At 31.1% G+C, this 20,882-nt stretch overlaps 1 protein-coding gene across 7 annotated transcripts in view; it reads right to left on the bottom strand.

Moving 5' to 3' along the window:
- Positions 1-20,882, bottom strand: part of GRIK2 (glutamate ionotropic receptor kainate type subunit 2) — a 595,315-nt gene that overhangs the window by 5,930 nt on the left and 568,503 nt on the right. For all 7 annotated transcript variants that reach the window (XM_033099818.1, XM_033099826.1, XM_033099832.1 and 4 more), the window contains one exon: positions 8,386-8,636. In XM_033099818.1, coding sequence (XP_032955709.1) covers positions 8,386-8,636 — 251 coding nt within the window. The remainder of the gene's footprint in view (positions 1-8,385; positions 8,637-20,882) is intronic.

Here is a 20,882-nt window from a genome sequence, read left to right as displayed (position 1 = left end):
GTAAAACTCATAAATTCATTGTAATTAAGGAGGCAACCTGTACGCGGCAACACATCTCTACATCTTGAAACAATGAAGGTCTGGAAACCTTAAAAGTACGAATTTGACTATATTCACATTGCTTTCTAAAAAAGCTATATATTTAAATTTTGAGTATAATAAAACAACACACAGTCTGAAGATAAATGTTCTAAATAATATAATTATTGGTGTTATAGAATAATTTATTCTTAATAGCTTAACTTTCTAATTTATAGATGTTTATATGATAACATGATGCGACAGCACATGAAGAAGCACATAATTATTTTTAGTATTAGAAATTTAGTTGTAAATATGCTTTACACTAAACACTAATTTATTTAACTGCAACTTAAAATGTTTATATGTAGCAATGTCTTTTTTAAAAACAGCAACTGATTAAAGTAACCAGTTTTGATTTTTAAACTTTGAAACGCATCTCTTTCATGTTGCATATATGTAGTCATGTGTCACCCAATGGAAGAATAATCATAAAATATGATACACTATTATCAAGTCTGTATTTACTATTTATTTTTAAAGGAGGAAACTCCATTTTATTTGTCTTTCTATCCTATTCTTTGATAGCTTAAAATTAACTACATCTGTCAACATTCATTGAAAATAATTTCCAACCATTTTTGCATACAGTTCCTACTTGAAGCAATATCAAAATATCTTCAAACTGCTTCTATCAGATTTTGTAGCTCAGTGTTCTAATATATACTAGCATATATCAACTAAACTGTTTGATATTGTGTTTGTCATTTAAATTATTTAACTAATTGTGGTTACCTAGTCCATTCTCAGACACTCGCCTAAATAATTTTTGACGTTGTAGGGCATTAGACCAAGAATTCCATATCACATGTAATAGAGACAAATCAAAAAGTCACTGGAAAATTAGCATATCAGATAATAACTAAATAATAATGAAAATGGAATAAAAAGTATATATGATGTAATATGCAATGTTTTATATAATATTGGTGTGTTAAATGAGGAAAATATCATTTAATGTTACCCTTCCTTTTGACTTATGTTTTTTAATTGGCAGTCTTTTCAAAATACCAAATAGCTAATGCTATACATCAGAAGCTTTAATTGACCTAGGGCTATATGAATGTAACAGTGAAGCAACGAGAGATGAAAAATGACTAGTTAAAATTCATGTCAAAATATATATATAGCAACTTTGATCTTGATACTCAGTTTCACAGTAGCTTCTTTTCTGAAAAAAAATATTTACATAAGCTGTGCAGCAGTCAGATGGGACTTTACATGTAGGTTCTTTTAAAAAAAACCTTTTGTTTATGTTTAAGTGTGTTTTTCCAGGACCCATCGGCTCCAAGTCAAGCAGTTGTTTCAATCTAGTTGTGGAGGGCACAGCTCACACTGGCCCATGCAGGGATCAAACTGGCAATCTTGGTTCATGCTCTAACCAACAGAACTAACAGGCCTCCCCACATGTAGGTTCTTTAATGCTCCTATTGCTTAATCAAAACTAAACCTCAAGAAGTCAAGTTTTCTATCTAAGGTTATGCACATAACTGGTATTAAAGAGGAACACTACACTCTTAACTTCCATTATATGAATGCTTTATTATATTAGCCTGCCTTCTGAACAGTGATTTGAATTTCAGCTGAGCCTTTTACCTAGATTCTGTTCTTAATAAATGTTAATTTTTTAAATACTAAATAATAATCAGAGAGAAAAAACAATTACAAGAAATACAATTTTTTTCTTCAATGCATAAAATGACAAAGCATCCTCTGCTTTTGCCTGGATTATTTTACAATGATAAACATACCTAAAGATAAAATATTCTCAGAAACCTTGACCCATACAGGAACAGTTACCGAATATCTTTATATTGCATTTTGCAAATACAATGAGACCGAGAAAAATGGAGCATCGTTATATATTTTTACACATCTCCTACTTAAGCTAGAAAAATCAATAAATAAGGTCTGACAAGTTTCAATACCACTTTACTCAATGCAGCTGTGAAACGCATTTTAAGAAAAAGCAATGTTAATCATCACATTCTTGCTGCTAATCATAGTGATACGATTTTTCAACAAAATATATAACATCCAAATAACTAATGCTTGATTATGGGAACAATCTCTCTTTTTAAGGCCCAATGGTTAAAATGCATCATCTTTGCGAATAATAACAATTATAATATAACAATAGCTGGTTATCATATGCCAGACACATCGAAAAAACTATTTTAATTTTTGAAACTCATTTATGGTATATTTTGTAACCCATTCATTTATTTATTTTAAAAGACATATAGAGAGGTTAAGTAATTTTATCGAAGGTTAAACAAAGTTGAGAAATGATCTCAAATCTTTTTTATATTAAAACTGATGCTTAATGATAGGAAAGTAAAATAACTAGAGTGCTTAGGATCAAAGCCCACAATCTGTTCATCTATATCAAATCCCTACTCCATGCATTTTATCAATGGAACTTCAGGGAAAAGAACCACCAAGCAAAATAGTTAAGTATTCTACTTCCATTTTGTGCAATATGATGTAGTATAAATAGTGTTAGACTAGGCATTTTTGATCTTGGGAAACATACTTGACCCATGATACACTTATCTTTATCTGCACAACGTGGAAAACATTTACACAGTTCTCAGAGTAACTTTGTACTCAAAAGAGATATTACACTTTAAAAGTTCTAAAGTTGTTTATAAAAGTAAGGATGTTTGCTGCCAAGTAGCAATCTTAATTTTAAAACACATTTACAGGCATAAAATAGTATTGGTTATCATAAAGAAATAACTTAAAAATCCTTTTGCTGATTTGGAAGTAGATTAGTGAGTAAAATAAAGATTGGCATCTCATTTTGAAGCCTGATTTTATATTTATATGTAAAAACATTTTCAAAAATCATCCAGATATTCCTTATATGGGTCATTAATAGAAATTGAGGGATGATCTGCTCTCAGATAAAGGCAGTAACATAAAACAATACAAAATAGACTATTTGTCCAAGGTTTATATGCAGCTTTTAACTTCTGAATAGCAACATGCTTTATAGCTACATTTTACTATACTGAATATTTGTTTAGAACTTCACAAATCTTTATTGATGATTTATAGCTGTGTTTGCATTCCTGTATCTTATCCAATAAATGACTTCTCTTAAAAAGCATTGCTCCTCTTAGAACTAATTCTTCAACATTCTGAAAGCAATTTGTGTATAAGGATATATGGATGACTTGTTTACATTCTTCTGGTTCCATGAAATACAGATTTAGCCAGCTTTGAAAAGTGTTTTCCTTGTGAATAATCTTTCACCCAGGATCCCTAGTCTTGCAGGTTTAAACAAAAACATTGTAATTTCTCCTTAACACTCTCCAAATTGCAGTGTTTCAATTCATTTGTCCTATTATGAGTTACAGCTGCCTTCTACACTTGTTATTCAGACATAGACTGAAGAATAATCTACGTGCCCTCAAAAATTTTCTTTGAACTTTCAGTGACTGGAAAACTATCATTATTTGGAAATTTCTTGGATATGAATTACCAGTATTCTGTAATATAAATAACTACATGGACTATATCCTGAAAAACAACAGTACCTAGTAGTTCTTAAAATGTACATCAATAATCTTAAAGGAAAGTTAGAGCAAAAATATATGTCCAAACAGGACACATAACTTACAGATTCATTATCTGAGCAATAATTTACATTTTTATTTTTCAGACATGTTTACTACATTTTTTGTACATAAGTAGTAAGAAAGTGAATATTTTTGTCATTAAGTGTTTTTCATGTCAAGAAACTCAAAGATCGATTCTCAAACTATTCAATAAAAACAATTTGTGTAGGCAAATCTATTTTCAATTACATGGGAATGGAAGTATTTCTGCGTGCAAATCAGAAAACACAAAAAATCAAATTGTGTATGTTATATTACTATTCTTGCTGGAAATCAAAAGAAAGCAGAATAATGTATACCTTTTAAAAGAGAACATATTCAAATATATAAGAAATGAAGAGAAATTTAAACATTAAATTAATAAACCACAATTATGTCATAAAATACTTCTATAAAAATTAAAATTGTTATAATTACTTATAATTAACGCTTAAAAAACCAATATATTATTACAAATATTACCAGATAAAACAAAATTTTATATATTAAGATGTATTTTTCACTAGAAGTAATACTTAGAAAACGGAAACAGGATCTTTCAAACAAATACACGTGACCTGAAATGCACTGATAGTTGTTTTAAATGTACCGCTGTTTCTGAGATTCCTTACTTAATGATTCTTAAGTAATAATATTTTTTAAATCAGCAAAAAGGTAAGGCAAAAAGACAATCAATTAAAAAATGCATGTGTTGACTAGTTTATTTTTCAGACATATTCAGAAAAGGAAAATGTTTCGAGTACTTTCCAAATGATAAATTTACACTTTGGAAAAATTTTTTAAAATAAATATTTATTTTAAAAGTTTGAATAAATGAAAAGCAATGTAACTTTGATGCATTAATATTTGCATCAAAATTCAAAACATAAAATATTATAAAAAATGGAATACACCACCTTGTGGTTATGCGAAAGGAATGCAATTTACAGTTTTTGAATTTTTAAGGTCTACATAGTTCAGCATTATCTTCTGTTTTCAGTTTTAACCTGCCCTCATTTAAAAATGATACATTCTTATTCTACTATTATTTATCAAACAACTGGGTAATATAAAAAAGTTAAAGTCATCCAGAGCTATTTGTTCCATTAATATTTTACAAAATATGTGCTATAAAATGCATTTACATTCACCTTTAAATGATAATAATAATTATTATTTTGATCTTTAACATCATTAGAGGTAAGAGTTGACATGGAAGGATATTAGCTATTCATAAATTTTATCCACAAAGTTCATATTAAACTAGACTGTGTGAATATGATACCTGCCAGCATATTTAGATAAAGACAGGAAATTTTACTTATTTATTTTTTAAAAAATTTGGATTACTGCAGACTAAAGAAGAAAGAATATGGAGAAAGAAAATAGAAAATAGATAGCAAAACACTTTGGGCCTAGAATGGTGAATAATATATCGTGCTTACCTTCAATGTGCAAAACATAATTCATTGCCTGCTTGGTCCTCAATAAATAATTATTCAATAAATGAATAATTTCACAAATGTTTATTTTTCAATAAAAAATAGGTGAAAGGCAAAATTTTGAAAGTTTGAATAAGCTGTGAATTTCTATATGCCCTCATGCATATCTTACAAAATGTAGGAATATTTTATGTATAATTAGAATAAATCAGGTAAGGTGTTAAACTGTATAGCCCGACTGAATATTTTTCTCAAGAAAAATGAGGAAGAATTGCATCCAAGCACCTAATTTATCACAATAAATAAAATGAGTGATTGTAACAAGCCATAATTATTTGATAAACACAGTAATTTTGAATTATAGAGAAACATAGTTCTTTTTTAGTCTTTATGATAGACTTTTCTCAATAGGTCACTAAAATAAAATTCATTATTAATTTAAATCAATAGAAAGATTAGACAGATAGGTAGATAGATAGATAGATGATAGACAGACAGATAGAGAGATAGATAGGGAGAGAGATGATAGATAGACAGACATAGATTTTATACCAACAGGTACTGTTTGATACCTTGGAGATACAAATCAAAAACATTAGATTTTTGTCCTATAGAAACTAAGAGTCTAATAGGGAGAGAGGGAGCCACACACAGAAACCAACCAATATGAATAAAATAGTGAGGTTAGGGACACTGGAGATACGCATAGGTCTTGCAGAGAAAAGATAGTAAGGCTTAATGATGGATGTGGATTGAAAGGGAAAAAATGCCTTTTCAACTTTCTCAAAGAGGGAGGAAATAATTTTGGAATGATGATAGAACCTGTAATCAGCTAAATAAAAAAAGTGAGATATGCAGGTCATATACTTTTCATTGGAATAGGAAATGAAAACCACCTTGTGGGAATAGCTGTGCAATGAGGCCACACCTATTATATCTATAGATTAGGTAAAGCTTTCTCGGCAAGTTGATGCCTAGTCTTGAGCGTGTAATCTAAAAAGACTAGTAGGAGTTTGCCAGGTAGAACAATGGACAAGGTTTGCTTCAATCAAATGGAAGAGGATTTGAAAAAGTTGGATGACCTTGGAAAACTGAAAGTGATTTAGTGTGGCTAGAGTAAAGGTGCAATTGGAGAGATGCAAAAGATAAAACTGCAATGGTGGACAGGGACAGATCCTGCTAAACTAGGGAATTTGAATTTCATTACAGAAGTTATGTGGAGACAGTATATGAAAGCATTGGGGAATGTGACTAATAATGCTCATGTAATATGAACACAGTTGTCTCTGTCCAATGTAATGTTTCATCTATTTCTATCAAAAAAGGTCTATTTATTTCATTTTACAGTATTTTAGGTCATACAGGTACATAAAAATTCAAGAGAGCTGGTTGATATATTAAAAATTCAACGAAGTGAGTTGTTTCTAATAGCAATGAAGAAGGCTATTTTACAGAATTAAATCTCACATCCTTTGCTTTTTTTTTTGTTTTTAAACAGAATACAAATAATTGTGCATAAAGACAAGACCTAGGGAAATCATATGAATAGGACACAAAGAGGGCAATAGAATACCATATATTGTCAAGATAGTAATTCATTGGTTTTATTTCAATACTGAGCTATAACTGAAAGAAAGTCATTACATATGGATGATTTGAGGTTCCAACTAGATAAACCAAATTATTTCTACAATTTTTGGACTCATTTTAAGCACTAACTAACCATATATCACATCTATTGACAAATAGTAAAAATGGACATGGATAAGTTAATACGTTTTGTCTTTGATTAATGTTTTGGATTTGATTTCAAAACTCATTTTGACACCATAAAACTTATAATGTAATTTTATAATATAAAACGTGTACTTAGAACTAATTATCAGTCAAACCAATGCAACAAATATTTGATTTAGCCAAATCAGCAGATATAGCCACTCTGAATGTTGTGGGAAAATAAATCACGTGATTGTCTAAATTTTCCAAACTTTTGAATTATTTAATATACTCATCAAAATTCCCATTTATAAAAACATTATTTCTAAGTGTTAAGTACTATAGTCAAGTGAAAATATAGAAATGCTCTATCCAAAACTTTGATTTCATAAAGGATAAGTAATTGCAACATAAATTATTAAAGACAAATTTTTTTTTCAAAAAGAGTTTTAAGGTTGCAACTTCTTCAAAGAATATTAGCAAAATATATTTGCCTTATATTCATGTATAATACTATTCTTAAGTGCATATTTCTGCTCTTCATATTTACCAAAAAAATGTTCATAAACCTTTCAAATACGAAAGAAAATATAATCACACTCTGAGGCAGGGAATAAAAGTTAAGCCCCCAAAATGTTTTTTTTTTAATTAAAAAAAGAGTTGTTAATATACAAAAAGTATAGAGTGTCAGAAGAATTTTCAATGTTAAAGCATTATTTCATGTGCAGAGCTATAAATTTACACACAAAAGTGTCACATACCACCTAAAAGATATTTTTCTATAAATATCCTTCTTTGTATTTATAGAACTGAGGAAATTAAGTGCTAAAAATATAAAATTTGAATGAGCACAGTCTTTTCAAGAATAGAATAAAAAGACTTTTGTATAAAAAAATGCATTATAAGCCCCCCTCAAAATTGCAGTAGTCTCAAAATTTTTGAGTTTTATATATATTCTTCAAAAGACAGTGGTACAAGGGAATAAAGGGCTCAGTAATAATAATACTAAATGATAAAAAAGAAACCACCATATTTTCACACATTCATCAATTTAAAAGTTCCACAATGCAAATTAGGATTTTTTTCAATAAGAAATTTACTATACTGAAAATCTTCAAATAAAAATGTCATTTACTCTCTAACTTAAACTGTTAATAAAGACTGTATCTTAAAACACTTTTTATCTACGGAGAAGCATTTTTTCGTTCATATTACAGTATCTGATTTTTTCTTCCATCATTTATATTCCTCCATTAAACTAACTGCAATGCACTCAAGCAGCAAAAGTCTCTCTTTTTTTCACGCTTTCAATAAGAGGAAAAATAGTCACTTGTCCTGAAGCTGGCTTCAATTAAACATTACATTTAAATTAAAAATCACGAAGGTGGTCATGAGTGCTTTCTGTGCACCCTTGTCATATAATGAATGGCAGAAGACAATTAACAGTCACAGTTCTAAGCACTACCCTTGGTTAAAAGATCAAAAATAATTTGTTTTATTATAACAACAATGGTTTTAAATTGTAAAAAGGTGACATTTACCTTTTCCAACTGAGCATTTTTTTTGGATTTGTATAAAAACTCTCCCACTGCCACAAAAACTGAGAGCACCAAGCCGGCTGCCAGCACAATGAAGATGCCGCCAATATTCTGGACGCCCAGGGCACTGGCCTCTTTGCTCTCCTCTTCTGGACAACCATTGCCCCTCCACCATTTCTCCTTCATCATGTGCAGTTTGCCTTCCTCTTGCAGCTGAAGAATCGCTATGGTGATTTTGTCTCTATATGGAGAACCTAAGAAAAGAGAGAGTATGTTCATTATCTCAAGGAACCCAGAATTTAATAATTAACGATTAACATGATGAGAGGAAGACAGAGTTTTCTCCAAACACTCCAAAGTGTGCCATGTTTATTTTTAATACAGGAAAAACAACTGGAAAATGACAGAGAATAGAAGTTTAACAACATAAATTAGGCAGGTGGTCGTTCTAATTTTGAAGGGTGAAATTAATTGTGTTTTTATGGAGCAAATGTCTCCTTCAAAAAGGCAGATTCAACTCAGAGCTTTGGAAAATAAGTAAAATGGTAAGTAGAAATGTACAAAAGGGAAGGGAGAGAGTGCAAAGATATTTAGTGAATGACTAGGAATCATTCTGCACTGAAAACTAAGTATTGATAAAATGGTAACCTCCATTTTTAGGAAAGTTGTGGAAAAAGTGGTGTTTCCCTTGTTAAGCCAATAATTTAAGGCAATCATGATTAATAACCTATATTCAGGGGTGGCTAACACTTTGAAAATAGTAGGTAATTTTTCTGTCAAATTTGACATGAATAACAGAAATAACAGGTTTGTACAGACTTGGATCATTCAAATATGATCATGGCAATGTATTGTGAGATTTATTTATCAGTCATGGCTTGAGGAGAAATGTTCTTTTCAGTTGAGACAACAATATAAATGAAATTTAGTATTTATGCAGATGGGAGTATATATTCATTAGCTATTACATGACTAGTAATAACTTTTCTAATTGGTTGCCCAGAATCATAGAATAATATTGAACTACATGAATCATTCAATATCTGTCCCAAGGGATTGGTCATCTTGCCTTCTCCTACCCAGAAATAGCCTGTTTCTAAAGTCTAATCTTCTTTCCTAAAACACTATACTGCACATTCCATTTTTCTGCACAAATTCATCCGTAAGTGTTTTTCTGCTTACAGAAAAAACACTAATTTCAGCTTGTATTTAATGTTGCCTGTGATCTTGTTTTGACCTAAGTATACCTACAACTATACCTCAAGCTTTTTCTGCTAAATTAAAAACCTGGTCAGGAAATTTTTCTACCTCATAAGGGACACCACGACATATTTTTATTTTACTTGATTAATAGAACTAATTCAGTATTACTCTTTTGACAATAAGCAAGCTAAAAGTAGAAAGACAAAGAGAATCATAGGAAGTAAGTAGCCTATTGAAAACAATTGGAGGAGTGAAGGTCTAACATATCCAGCAGGAGAGCTGATACTTTAACATAATTTTTAATATACTCAGAAGAAATGTTTAAGTGCACGGCTTCATACATTTTTCACAGCTTTCTTAGAAAGGAGTATTGTCCATTCCTATAATTAGCATTCAAATACTATATTTTCATTGTGCAAAGATTCCTAATTATAGTAGGGGAATTCCTCCTTCACAGTTTCTTTCCTCCAAATACTACTGTGATGAGAATGTTCATTTTAAATTCTGCCCCTCAGCCACTGCAGATCTAAAGGAATTAGCTTAGTCCACCGTACTTTCTATGTTGGTCACTCACGGGACCTTCAGCTTAGGTCACCTAGTATTGTTACTATTTCTTTTCAAGATGTGACCTATATTCCTAAGAAGATTATAAACCCTTTGGAATAGATAAGTCAAAGAAGACAGATGATTATCTATCTATCTATCTATCTATCTATCTATCATCTATCTATCTATCTATCTATCTATCTATCAATCATCTGTCTATCATCTATCATCTACCTATCACCTATCTTCATCATCATCTATATCTTCTATATGATTTAACATACATCTATAAATCTACATGATTTATATATCATATATCTTATATATCATCTATATTTATTCTCAATCTTTTCTCACATAATAGACTTTCAACAAATGTTTCATATTATAAGGAGCATAATACATGCTTGAAGCATTCTTAACATAAGAGTGACAACCTGGTACTTTTGGTCTCTCTCATATGTGTTTAGAACCATAAATTAAGGCCATCTTTGGCTATCCAGTTTTCATTAAATCACTACATCTAGCTTAGCACCAGCTTCAACGCACTTTTACTCAGAATTACCATTCTGATTAACCATGTAATTCCTTGCAAAATAAATATTTGATTAAGAAAAACATTCATTTAAAGCAGAATTTAAGTTCCTTAGATATGTCTTCCAATTAGAAATATAGCATTATGCAGTTAATATAAAAATGTGGCTTCCTTTCTGGAAGTACAATTGTAAGCAAAATTTTGAGGGGTAATGACTTGAAAAGTAGACTTTCAAATATGAAAAAAATCCTTGGTATAGCTAAGTAATAGTTTGAGCCACCTCATTTCTCACCCCAAGAAACACATGTATTGAAAAAACATTATTTTGTTGCCGACTCACCATACACACTGAACTGCATTAGCATGTTTATTCTAATATCTTCACAATATTCTCCACTACATTCTCAAAATAAAGCACAGACAAACAAAAGTGAACCATTTTCAACAAATGATGGATACATCTTGATTTTGCTAGCTGAGATTCTTATTTCCAGCACTTATCATAAATATAAACATTTCCCATTGCTATCAAACCTCACAGCAGTGTAAATATAGTCATGTGTGAATGGCATTTGCTTTGAATCAAAGCTACAAAGTTAATATACCACATTTTGAGGGTTTTGACACAACGAAATAATATAAGAAACATACTCAATGACAGCAAATCATTGCCATGTTTTACTTGTCATTCTGTCATTGATTTTGTTTAAATAATTATTTATAAAAAGAAACAATAATTCAACAATGAATTACTTATTTAAAACACTACTTAACGCTCCTTGGGAGGCATTCCTATATAGATGCTAGGTCAAGTCAAACATAGACTGAAATTTCATGTATTTGAAAAATCTCAAAGACATACTGAAATCAAAGAACAAAAGTATCTTTCATTCTCCATCTGACATGAACAGCCATGGGCTTAGCTCTAATGAACAGCCATTAGTTAGATACACAGAAATTAGGTTTTGCTCAAGTCACAACTCAGCCTGACTCCATATGCTGGCAAGCAAAGAACTTAGACTGCATTGACTGGCAAATGAAGGAAGCTAGGTTTTCACAGTGTAAGGCTGCCTCCGAGGAAGATGTGTATTTGCAAGAAGACTCTTAAGTTTGATTAGAAAACTACTGAGGAAATTAGAAACAATGTCTATCATAACATGTACTACTGAACCTAAAAGTCAATCCTCAAATGCTTAAGTGGGGAGACAGACAACCATAAATGAGTGAAGATGCAAGTTAGATAAAAATATCTGGAAAATTACAATATCCAAAGTGGAAAGATAACTTTAAGTTCCGGCTTTATTAAAACTCTGTGAGAATCAACACAGAATTATCAGATACTTTAATTTTTTGTGACATCACATGAAATATTTTATTTAAAATTCTCTACGTTAAATGTTGACAAATAAATTATTTTTTAAAAAACATCATGCAGGATAAGACAAATACTTTTTTTACACACCATCAGACACATCAGATTTTAATTAAATTTTTAAATATTAAAGTCATTTTATAATTGAGAAAAACAATTCCATTGTTTTGATATGCACATATGTAATTGCGTATCAAATTAAGCATCTTTTTATATATTTATTAGCTACTTGTATTTCATTTTCTATATTTAGCCCTTTAATTTCATTATGCAATCTCTGATGTTTGGTGCTTTTATACTCTCAAGTTCAGTGCCATATACTTGAAACTGACAGTAAGGAACTATTATGTTTTAAAAATGGTCTTTTTATAAGTTGTCAAGCGATCCCATTTACCAGATAAAAAATGTTCTAGCTTGAGAGAAAGAGAGAGAAAGACTTTCATCTATCCATTAATTAAAAAAAAAAAAAGGGGGGGGGAAAGTTAAAAACTTGTTTAAAGTGGTTAAATTTGTTTTTAGGTGAAGAATGCTTTTCTTCATATCTATTAATGTCCCATCGATTATTTTAATCTCAATTTGAAAAGTACAGCCTTAGATAACAATAATTATAGTTACTACATCAATTTTCCCCATACAAAGTATTTTGTTTCTTGTTAGATCTTTCTGCTTGTCCCTGGTTAGATATTTTCCTCCCTGTCTTTGAATTCATATATTATTACAGCTCATCAAGTTGCATTCTTGTGTTTGCTCTTTTTCACCTATCACTCCATATGCTTCATGAAACATTAGTCCATAAGAATTCACATCGCACTTATCACCTTAAGACAGGTCTCCACTTCTGGCTTTCAAGTCTCTGTACAAGATATTTTTGGGACAAGTGTTATGAGTTATTTAAACATATTTGTATACCAAAATTGATTAAACCATTTTTATTTTTGGAAACGAAAAATGTATACAGCCTTTGTTCTTAACAGCACCCAAATCCTTTAAACCTTTTGCTACAATTCTAAGGGACTGTCTAAATATAGTTGTTTTCCACAATGACAAATCCTCTCTGTCCACTTCCTAAAGGATTTTAGTTTCCTTTGTTTTATATTTCGTAGTTATTCAGATCAATATGATAGTATGTGCTGTGTATGACACAGAATTAGATAACATCTGGTAGTTGCTGTCTTTGAGTCTGGGAAGGCATTACTATAAATTAGACTACTCATAATTTTAGGTTTCTTCTGGCTTGTCATTACTCCAAATTGTTGTACACTTTCTGAAATATAGTAATTTACATGTCTTGTGAGTATGTGACTGTACCATAATCACTAAGCATATATTTTTTCAGAGGACTTGCTTCAAAGAACTTTAATAATCCCTCTTCTTTGAAGGAATTGAGTCTGATAAATATATCTAAGACATATACCCCTAAACTTGAAGACCTTTAAATATTGGCTTAAGAGCAGGCTACTTGTCAATGTTAGGTAATCAACCATACATTATTCACATCATTTTATCCAGTATTTACCACAGTGTCTATCACACATTAAGCATTTAACAAATGCTTCGTGAATGAAATATTGAACCAATTATATCAGTTATGATATAGCCAAAATATATCAAGGTAGAACTTCTAGATGTGGACATCTTCTCAAGTTCTTATTAACTTTAGTAAAATAAGTACAGTCTATAAACAGACTTACTTCACACTTCTACTGACCATCTAGAATAAATTAGGGTGACAAATAAGTTTATAATTTTTTGCCATCCTTGCATTTATATCAACAGTCAGTGATTTCTCTTGGTCAGTGCCTTAATAAATAAAAGACTTGCTAGCACAAAAGATGTGAGGATATCTACTGGAACCATCAACTTCCATTCTTAAAATGCTGCTCTGCCAATGTTAGCTTTCACGAAATGGCTCTCTGCTTCCTATGCTGAGATGAGTGCTGGGTGCCCTAAATGCACAACAAATTCTGGGTGCTTTTAGAGCTTTATCTCTTTTTACCATTTTTTTCATGATAAAAATCTTTCAATAAAATTGGAAGTAGACCGGACTCTCTTAGAGCCTTTTCCTCAGCAAAAGATAGGTTTTATTATCTCTTAGGACATTTTCTCTCCCATATTTGTTCTAAAAAAGTGTTGAGAGAAATTTTTTACTTACATTTCAGATTCAATTTTATATATCTATACTCTCAGTTTTATGTTTTATTCAGTCAATAATGCTGTTATATAATACCATAGCATCATTGTTATTTTCCTCCATAGAACTTATCTCAATTTGTAACTGAAAAATAATTTTTGTGATTATTGGCTTACTATCATTTACGGCACATAATAAGAACACAATATTTGTTGAATGAATACGTGCATACATAAAATACTGTAGTAATAACTTAATAATTGTGCATACTTGAAATTTTATCTTCCGTAATTTATTATGAGTCAAAACTATATCTAGAGCTTCATCTATTCTTTATCTAATAATTAAAATACATTTATTTCCAGTGAAGCGTTTTAATATAAGTAGCAACTAAACACTTCATGAGACCCATTTCAGACTTCCTGTTAGATAACAGCTAAACTAGTGTGGAGTTTCTGTCATCACTCCTTGTATTTTCTTTTTAAGGTACCTCACCAAATACCCTCAATTTGATAGGTGTATGAAAATTCCATGAGCAAGAATCATAAAAATTAAAGAAGTGTAAGCTCATCTTGAAAACAAATTATCAATTCATAACTTTTTTAAATTACAGAATGGTAAATGACAGATAAAAGTGATCTATTCTCCATGATACCTAGTAATCTTTCAATATGGGAAATCTATGAACATAATTTTCTTGCTTACAATTTTTCAAGACTAAAATCCCAATTCATAAATATGTCATACAATTCCTATCTTCAACCTATCACAGGCTTCCTCTCTGAATGGATCCTCTTCTTACACCTCACCTGACAGTGATACAAACTAGTTGTATTTCCCACTGCCAAGAGAATCCTGTTTTCACACTTCCTCCAGTGTTCTGGCTGAATTTCTCACCTAAATAAACTTCTGTTTGTTCTTCCCTATCTTCGTACACTTTCCCTTGACTGCCATAACACATTGCAGATACTCATAGTATGGCATTTGATACATCATATTCTACTGTTTTTCTATATCTCTTTTCCTGCTAGATGATGATATTAGTGTCCTGAGGGCAAGGGCACTTGTCTGAATCGTGTTTTTTTTGTTTGTTTGTTTGTTTTTTTGGGGGGTAGTATTGATTATTATATACACAAGCATTACTTAGCACTGATGCTAGATTATAGGTATATAGTGGTGAACAATGCACCATGAGTCCTGCCCTTCTAGAGTTTTCACTGCAACAAAAATATGTACATTGAATAACTTCTTGCAAATATGAGGACCATTATAATGAAGAACACAATATTATGGTTACCTAGTAACAGAGAAAGTTGTCTTAGTCTCGTGCATAGGTACACAAAAAAGTTTGCATTACTTTAAAAATAAGGATAGGGACAATAACCTTTCTCTTTGTCTGTATTTTGCCTACTTTTCCTCTATTTACTTTTTATATGCATTCCCGTTTCAGGAAAGTTCCTCTTTTAGGAACACAATATACAGGAAAAGAAAATGATGGTGAGGGCATCCCAAACCCACTTTGTTCATTTCTCGTAGCCCCAGAGGATAGGACTAGGTATAAGATATGAGAATCATGGTGGAATGGAGTCAAATATAAATGCCACTGTTAATGTAGAAAAGACAGAAGAGAGGTGGAAAAAAACACAAAAACATGAAGTAGCGACTACATGGATTTAGGGAGCAAATATATAGATATCAAGATATACCACCAAGCATATTTTAGAGATAATAAATTTTAAGTTAAGGACCTATATTCAAAATCAATATGTGGCTTAAATTGGATAGAGGTTGTGTTTTCTCCTCTGTTGTAGAACTCAAAATGCAATGTCTTTATGACCTCTACAGACAAGTAATGTAAATTCATTATACTCAAAGGAAGATTTGCAGAATCCTCGGGAGAATATTCAAGTGTCTAAAATTATAAAGGGAGATGTTTATATAAGGTACATAAAATATATCAATAGAAAACCAAATTTATAGAATACATGTTTTAGCCAGTTGCCTTTTATTCATATTCTGAATATACTCTAACATAAGTGAGAAAGAATAAAAAGGGCCAATGTTATCGGCATATAATAAAAAAGGAAACTTATGCTAAGTTCACTGATCCTGCATATTCCATACATATTAGTTAAAAGTGGCTGGTGAAGTACATTTGTAGTGACAGTTCTTCTCTGGGTGTCAAATCATAAAACTCTGACACTAAGTATGAAAATAGAAATAGTTTTATCTTTGAAACCCTGCCTTCTTTACAATTTCTCATCTGCAGAGTACTCATATGAATATTGGTAAGAATGGAAATGTCAGGATTGCTTCTCCAACTCTGATTGTTTTCATGCCAAATCCAATACCAAACTTTAATGAACTAATTATAAAAGTTAGACCATTTTAAATAAAAGCATCGTCATAGTTAATCATCAACGGCCCAAAACCTGGGAGAGAGGACAACTTTCTGAAGAGGGTAAAGCACCCATTCTTCAAGGAAGAGCTTAAGTTCATTTTTCAATTTGGCCTGACTGTTTTGGTCCTCACTAAACTTTACCATTCTGAGTCCCTGCATTATATAACAGACCACTTGTTTATGTTGCGTTTTCTTTATTTTATGTTGTTTGTTTTTCCACATTTGTATTATAAGAAAGGGGATCATGCATATCCATATTTTACGTTCATTATTTTCACAGAGCTAAGTAGGCTTGAAGAAGGATACATTTTCTTATAGATTGACCAAATGCAAAAGAAGCATATATGTCTTCAGAGATAATCTCTGAATACATCTTGAATTCCATTTATTAACACTCAGGAAATGTTTGGAGAAGTAAAAGCTTCATTTTATTTAGTCAGATAATGCCTTGCAATAGGAATTGTCTCATATTTATAAAGTAGATAATCACCTTCTTCCCCTTAAATTGTGGTTATCTAACATGTACCTATTGGCTATATGTAGTCAGGTTCCATAGGAAACTGTTTATAATTGGTTAGGAATGGGTCATATTAACAATCCACCTATCTATAATATATTCAATGTTTCTAAATATATAAAATAGAGAGCAAAAGGGGTAAGACACAAATAACTTAAAATCCACAAACACATCCTTTCAATTATTATAAAACATTTATTCAAGACAGTCTTTAGAATTCTTTATGGTGCATATGTTCTGACCCACATACTATAACTATTTTATGCTTAATGTCTAACACAATCCAATTATGTAGACATGATCCTACCCATTTACAGATGAGGACTCTGAGTCTCAGGGAGGCTCAGTAACTTCACCCAGGATGCCTGGAATGCTCAAGTGGAACGAGGATTTCTACATAAGTCATCTGACTGCAAAGGCCAACATATAGTCTGTATAACATACTGAGAAAATGCCTTTCACATGAGTGCCAGCAAATGCAAGGCATTCATCTTTGTAACTTAGTCCTTACAGATTTCACCTCTATGTTTTGACTCCTTTTTTTCCCCTAATAGTTATTCATTGATCTTACTTAGTCCTGCTAACTAAAGGATGACAGTCTGACATAGTCAATCTGACTAAGCAATCTGTAATAGAATTTGAGCCCATGGCCTTGGACTAATCAGCATAAAACACTAACTAAATGAATTAAATGATCCAATGTTTGCATATACAATCTATTAGAACTAACTCTGTTTTCATGAGAATTATCCATTTATGTGTTGTTTGGATACCATTTGGTCAGCATTACAACATTAACGCAAGCTGCTCTCACTGATGCTCACAATTCACCCAATTTCCTCTGGAAGCTTTCTAGATTCTAGCATGCAAAGGCCGTTGATGATGTCTGTGGTGTGGGCATCGCTTACTGAGACTCTTATTGTTTTCAGTGACATGAAATCTAGGTTTTAACAAATATGCCAGGAATGTACAGCTCCTACAGGTGTAATTTGCTGCTTTTTTTTTCAATTCAGGCTCTGAAAAATATTAGATCTCAATTTAGCCTTCAAAATCATTTTACCAACATCAAAATTGTGCAATGAAAAAATAGAATGTGTTTTAATGGAAGGTTTGACTTGCAGAAAGATGAATAATTCGTGTCAATTTTTTGTGCATTATGTCCAACTAATGAAGACAAATGTATTCATTTATTTCAGCTGAAGAACTGAAGGCCAGCAATTTTATGCATATATAATGATGAATATTACAGTACTTATTATATGATGAATTGGGAATTCTAGAAATGAATGGTGACCAAAACAGAAAAAAACAAAACAAAAACATGTTTCTCTAACTGATTTATATTTTTATAAACACTGGCATTTGCTTTAAACAAACAACATGCCTCCCCTTGTACCAATTCTACATCTCTCACTTCATCAAATAACAAAAAATAAAGAATCAGTGAGATCTCATGCATTTAACATTAGAAAATAGAAGTGAAGAAAGAAATTTCACATTGTGTACATGTCAAAGTGGTATACTCTTACCATAAAAAGTCAATGATACAACCTTTTGTAACATTCTTTATGTGGTAGGGGCATTATAGTGAGATAAAAGGTACTTGAGAATCATTAATAGGACTATTGTTATGTTGTAATCATTAAGATAAAATGTTATAAAACAGTTTATAAAGGTAACATTTAAATGTAATTATGAAATGAGAATGTATCATAATATTTATAATTAAATAGTAAATACACAGAAATAAAAACTATTAACAATTTTTTGTGTGATAAAATTGTCTTTGAACTTAACCTTAGTTTTAAAAGGCATTGCAAATATATTCAATTTACATTCATCTTTAGATTTTCCCTTTACATTCTCCATGTATTACATATATTTCAGTAATTCTATGAATATGGTACAACTAATTTAATTTGGATTTTGTTCACAGAAATCATCACTGACTGAAACTTACTATTGATTCAATCCCACAAGTAAAATGAGAACAAATGAGATTCTAGAAAATTTCAGCATCATAGATAATATGTACAGACATGAATACAATTCCCTCAATCGCCTTCTCAGCTGACAAATAGTTCACATACATTATTAAAGTTCTGAGGAACAAATGAATGAAGTATGCTACTAGCTTATTGTTAAAACCAGAAATAGTTTTAATGAGACCTTGCATTCACTTTACAATATTTCTACCAAATTGAACACAGCAAAGCAAAATAACACCAACTGCCCTAATGGATTTTTTGTAGACTGCTGCTTTCCTACCAGCTCATGGACTGCTGAGTCCGCCTAGTCCTCAAAGTGCAATATGCACTCAACACTGGAGAGAGAGAAGCCAAAAGGCTTTTAGTGCGGTGGTCAGAAGGGAGGCAATGCAGTGGAAAATGCCATTAAAGTAGAAATGCTCTCCCTTCGGATAAAGAGATTATCACCTATGGTGAATTAAGAGGCAAGATTGCAACTGTACACACATTTTAAATATTCCTTAATGAAAACTGCTGTTATTTGCTTTTAGGTTTTACCCCATCCAGAGTTTTTTAATTTTTCTTTTCTTAATTCTTTTGAATGAAATAGGAAGTTCAGTTAACTTATTATGAGTAAGAACACCTACAACTTCAAAAATCTACGGTACAGTAAATACCACATTAAAATAACATTGCTGTAGTCAGGAAAATTATGAAAGGGATTTAATGTCACCCAAAGCTTAATTAAAACTACTTATGCTTATTTAGTGTTTACCTTCACATTATTGTCGATTGCTCCACTAAGGTATTTTTGTGTAAAGACAGCTTCCCTAATTAAATAGCTTATATCTGAGTCATTCAGCAATTTTATAACACACTGGTCAGTAATCATCACACTCAGAAAGATGAATGGTGATGGCAGAGCCCTAGATAAATCACAGAGGAGGAGGCATAGCAGGCTAAGAAGTGGATGCATGGACTTTTAGGGGAAAAAAAGGAAAATATGTATACGTTTTGAAATATTACTGATTTCCCACTCCAAAAGAGACATAATTATTTCTGTTTTAACCTCCTTCACTTAATTAACCACATACACCTCTATGACAATATCTGAAAATCTGAGCAATAATGTAAGCAAAGGGATTTCCTCTTTTTGATCACATTTACACGTAGCTGAAATTTTCATTACGGATTATGGCTCCTGCAAATATAAACTCAAAATCCTGGGGAATTTCTGGAACTGATTTAAATTTCCAGAGACTGAGCTGATATTGCTGTGCTTTGAATATATTTATCTCCTTAACTCTTGCTAGGAAAAGACGAGAGCCTCAAGAGCCTGTTAGTTTTTAACACCTAATACATTCTTTTTGTTTTGTTTTGTTTTGTTTTGGCTTATGATTAACAAAAATTTAAAACTAAGTAAATATAATGTATTACAAATAATCTTCAACATACTTGAACAATGATGACATAAAGGTAAATGCTAATTGACTAATTTAAAAATGCAGATTATGGTGTTGGTTGAAAGCTTTGGGGAAGTCAGAATCTCATACAAGTACTAGAGTTTTATGCCACTGTGTTTATTAATAAATAAATATAAATATTTCATGAAGCCATATAGCTATCAGAGGTATGATATAGTAAATCATAAATTACTGCCTGCAATATTTTTCTCAGAACTAATGTATTTGAGGGAAGTGTGAAGTGCCTCTTTTTAGGTTATACTTCTTTGTTGAAATTATATAAGAGAATTAAGATTCATCATAATGTACTGAGTCCAAAATAATTCGATGCCATTTTACGAATGAATAAAACATAATTCACTAAA

The sequence above is a fragment of the Rhinolophus ferrumequinum genome, chromosome 3 (assembly GCF_004115265.2).
Source record: "Rhinolophus ferrumequinum isolate MPI-CBG mRhiFer1 chromosome 3, mRhiFer1_v1.p, whole genome shotgun sequence".
Lineage (NCBI taxonomy): Eukaryota > Metazoa > Chordata > Mammalia > Chiroptera > Rhinolophidae > Rhinolophus > Rhinolophus ferrumequinum.
The sequence above is the reverse complement of the archived record's forward strand: the minus strand, read 5'-3'. Positions and strand labels throughout refer to the sequence as shown.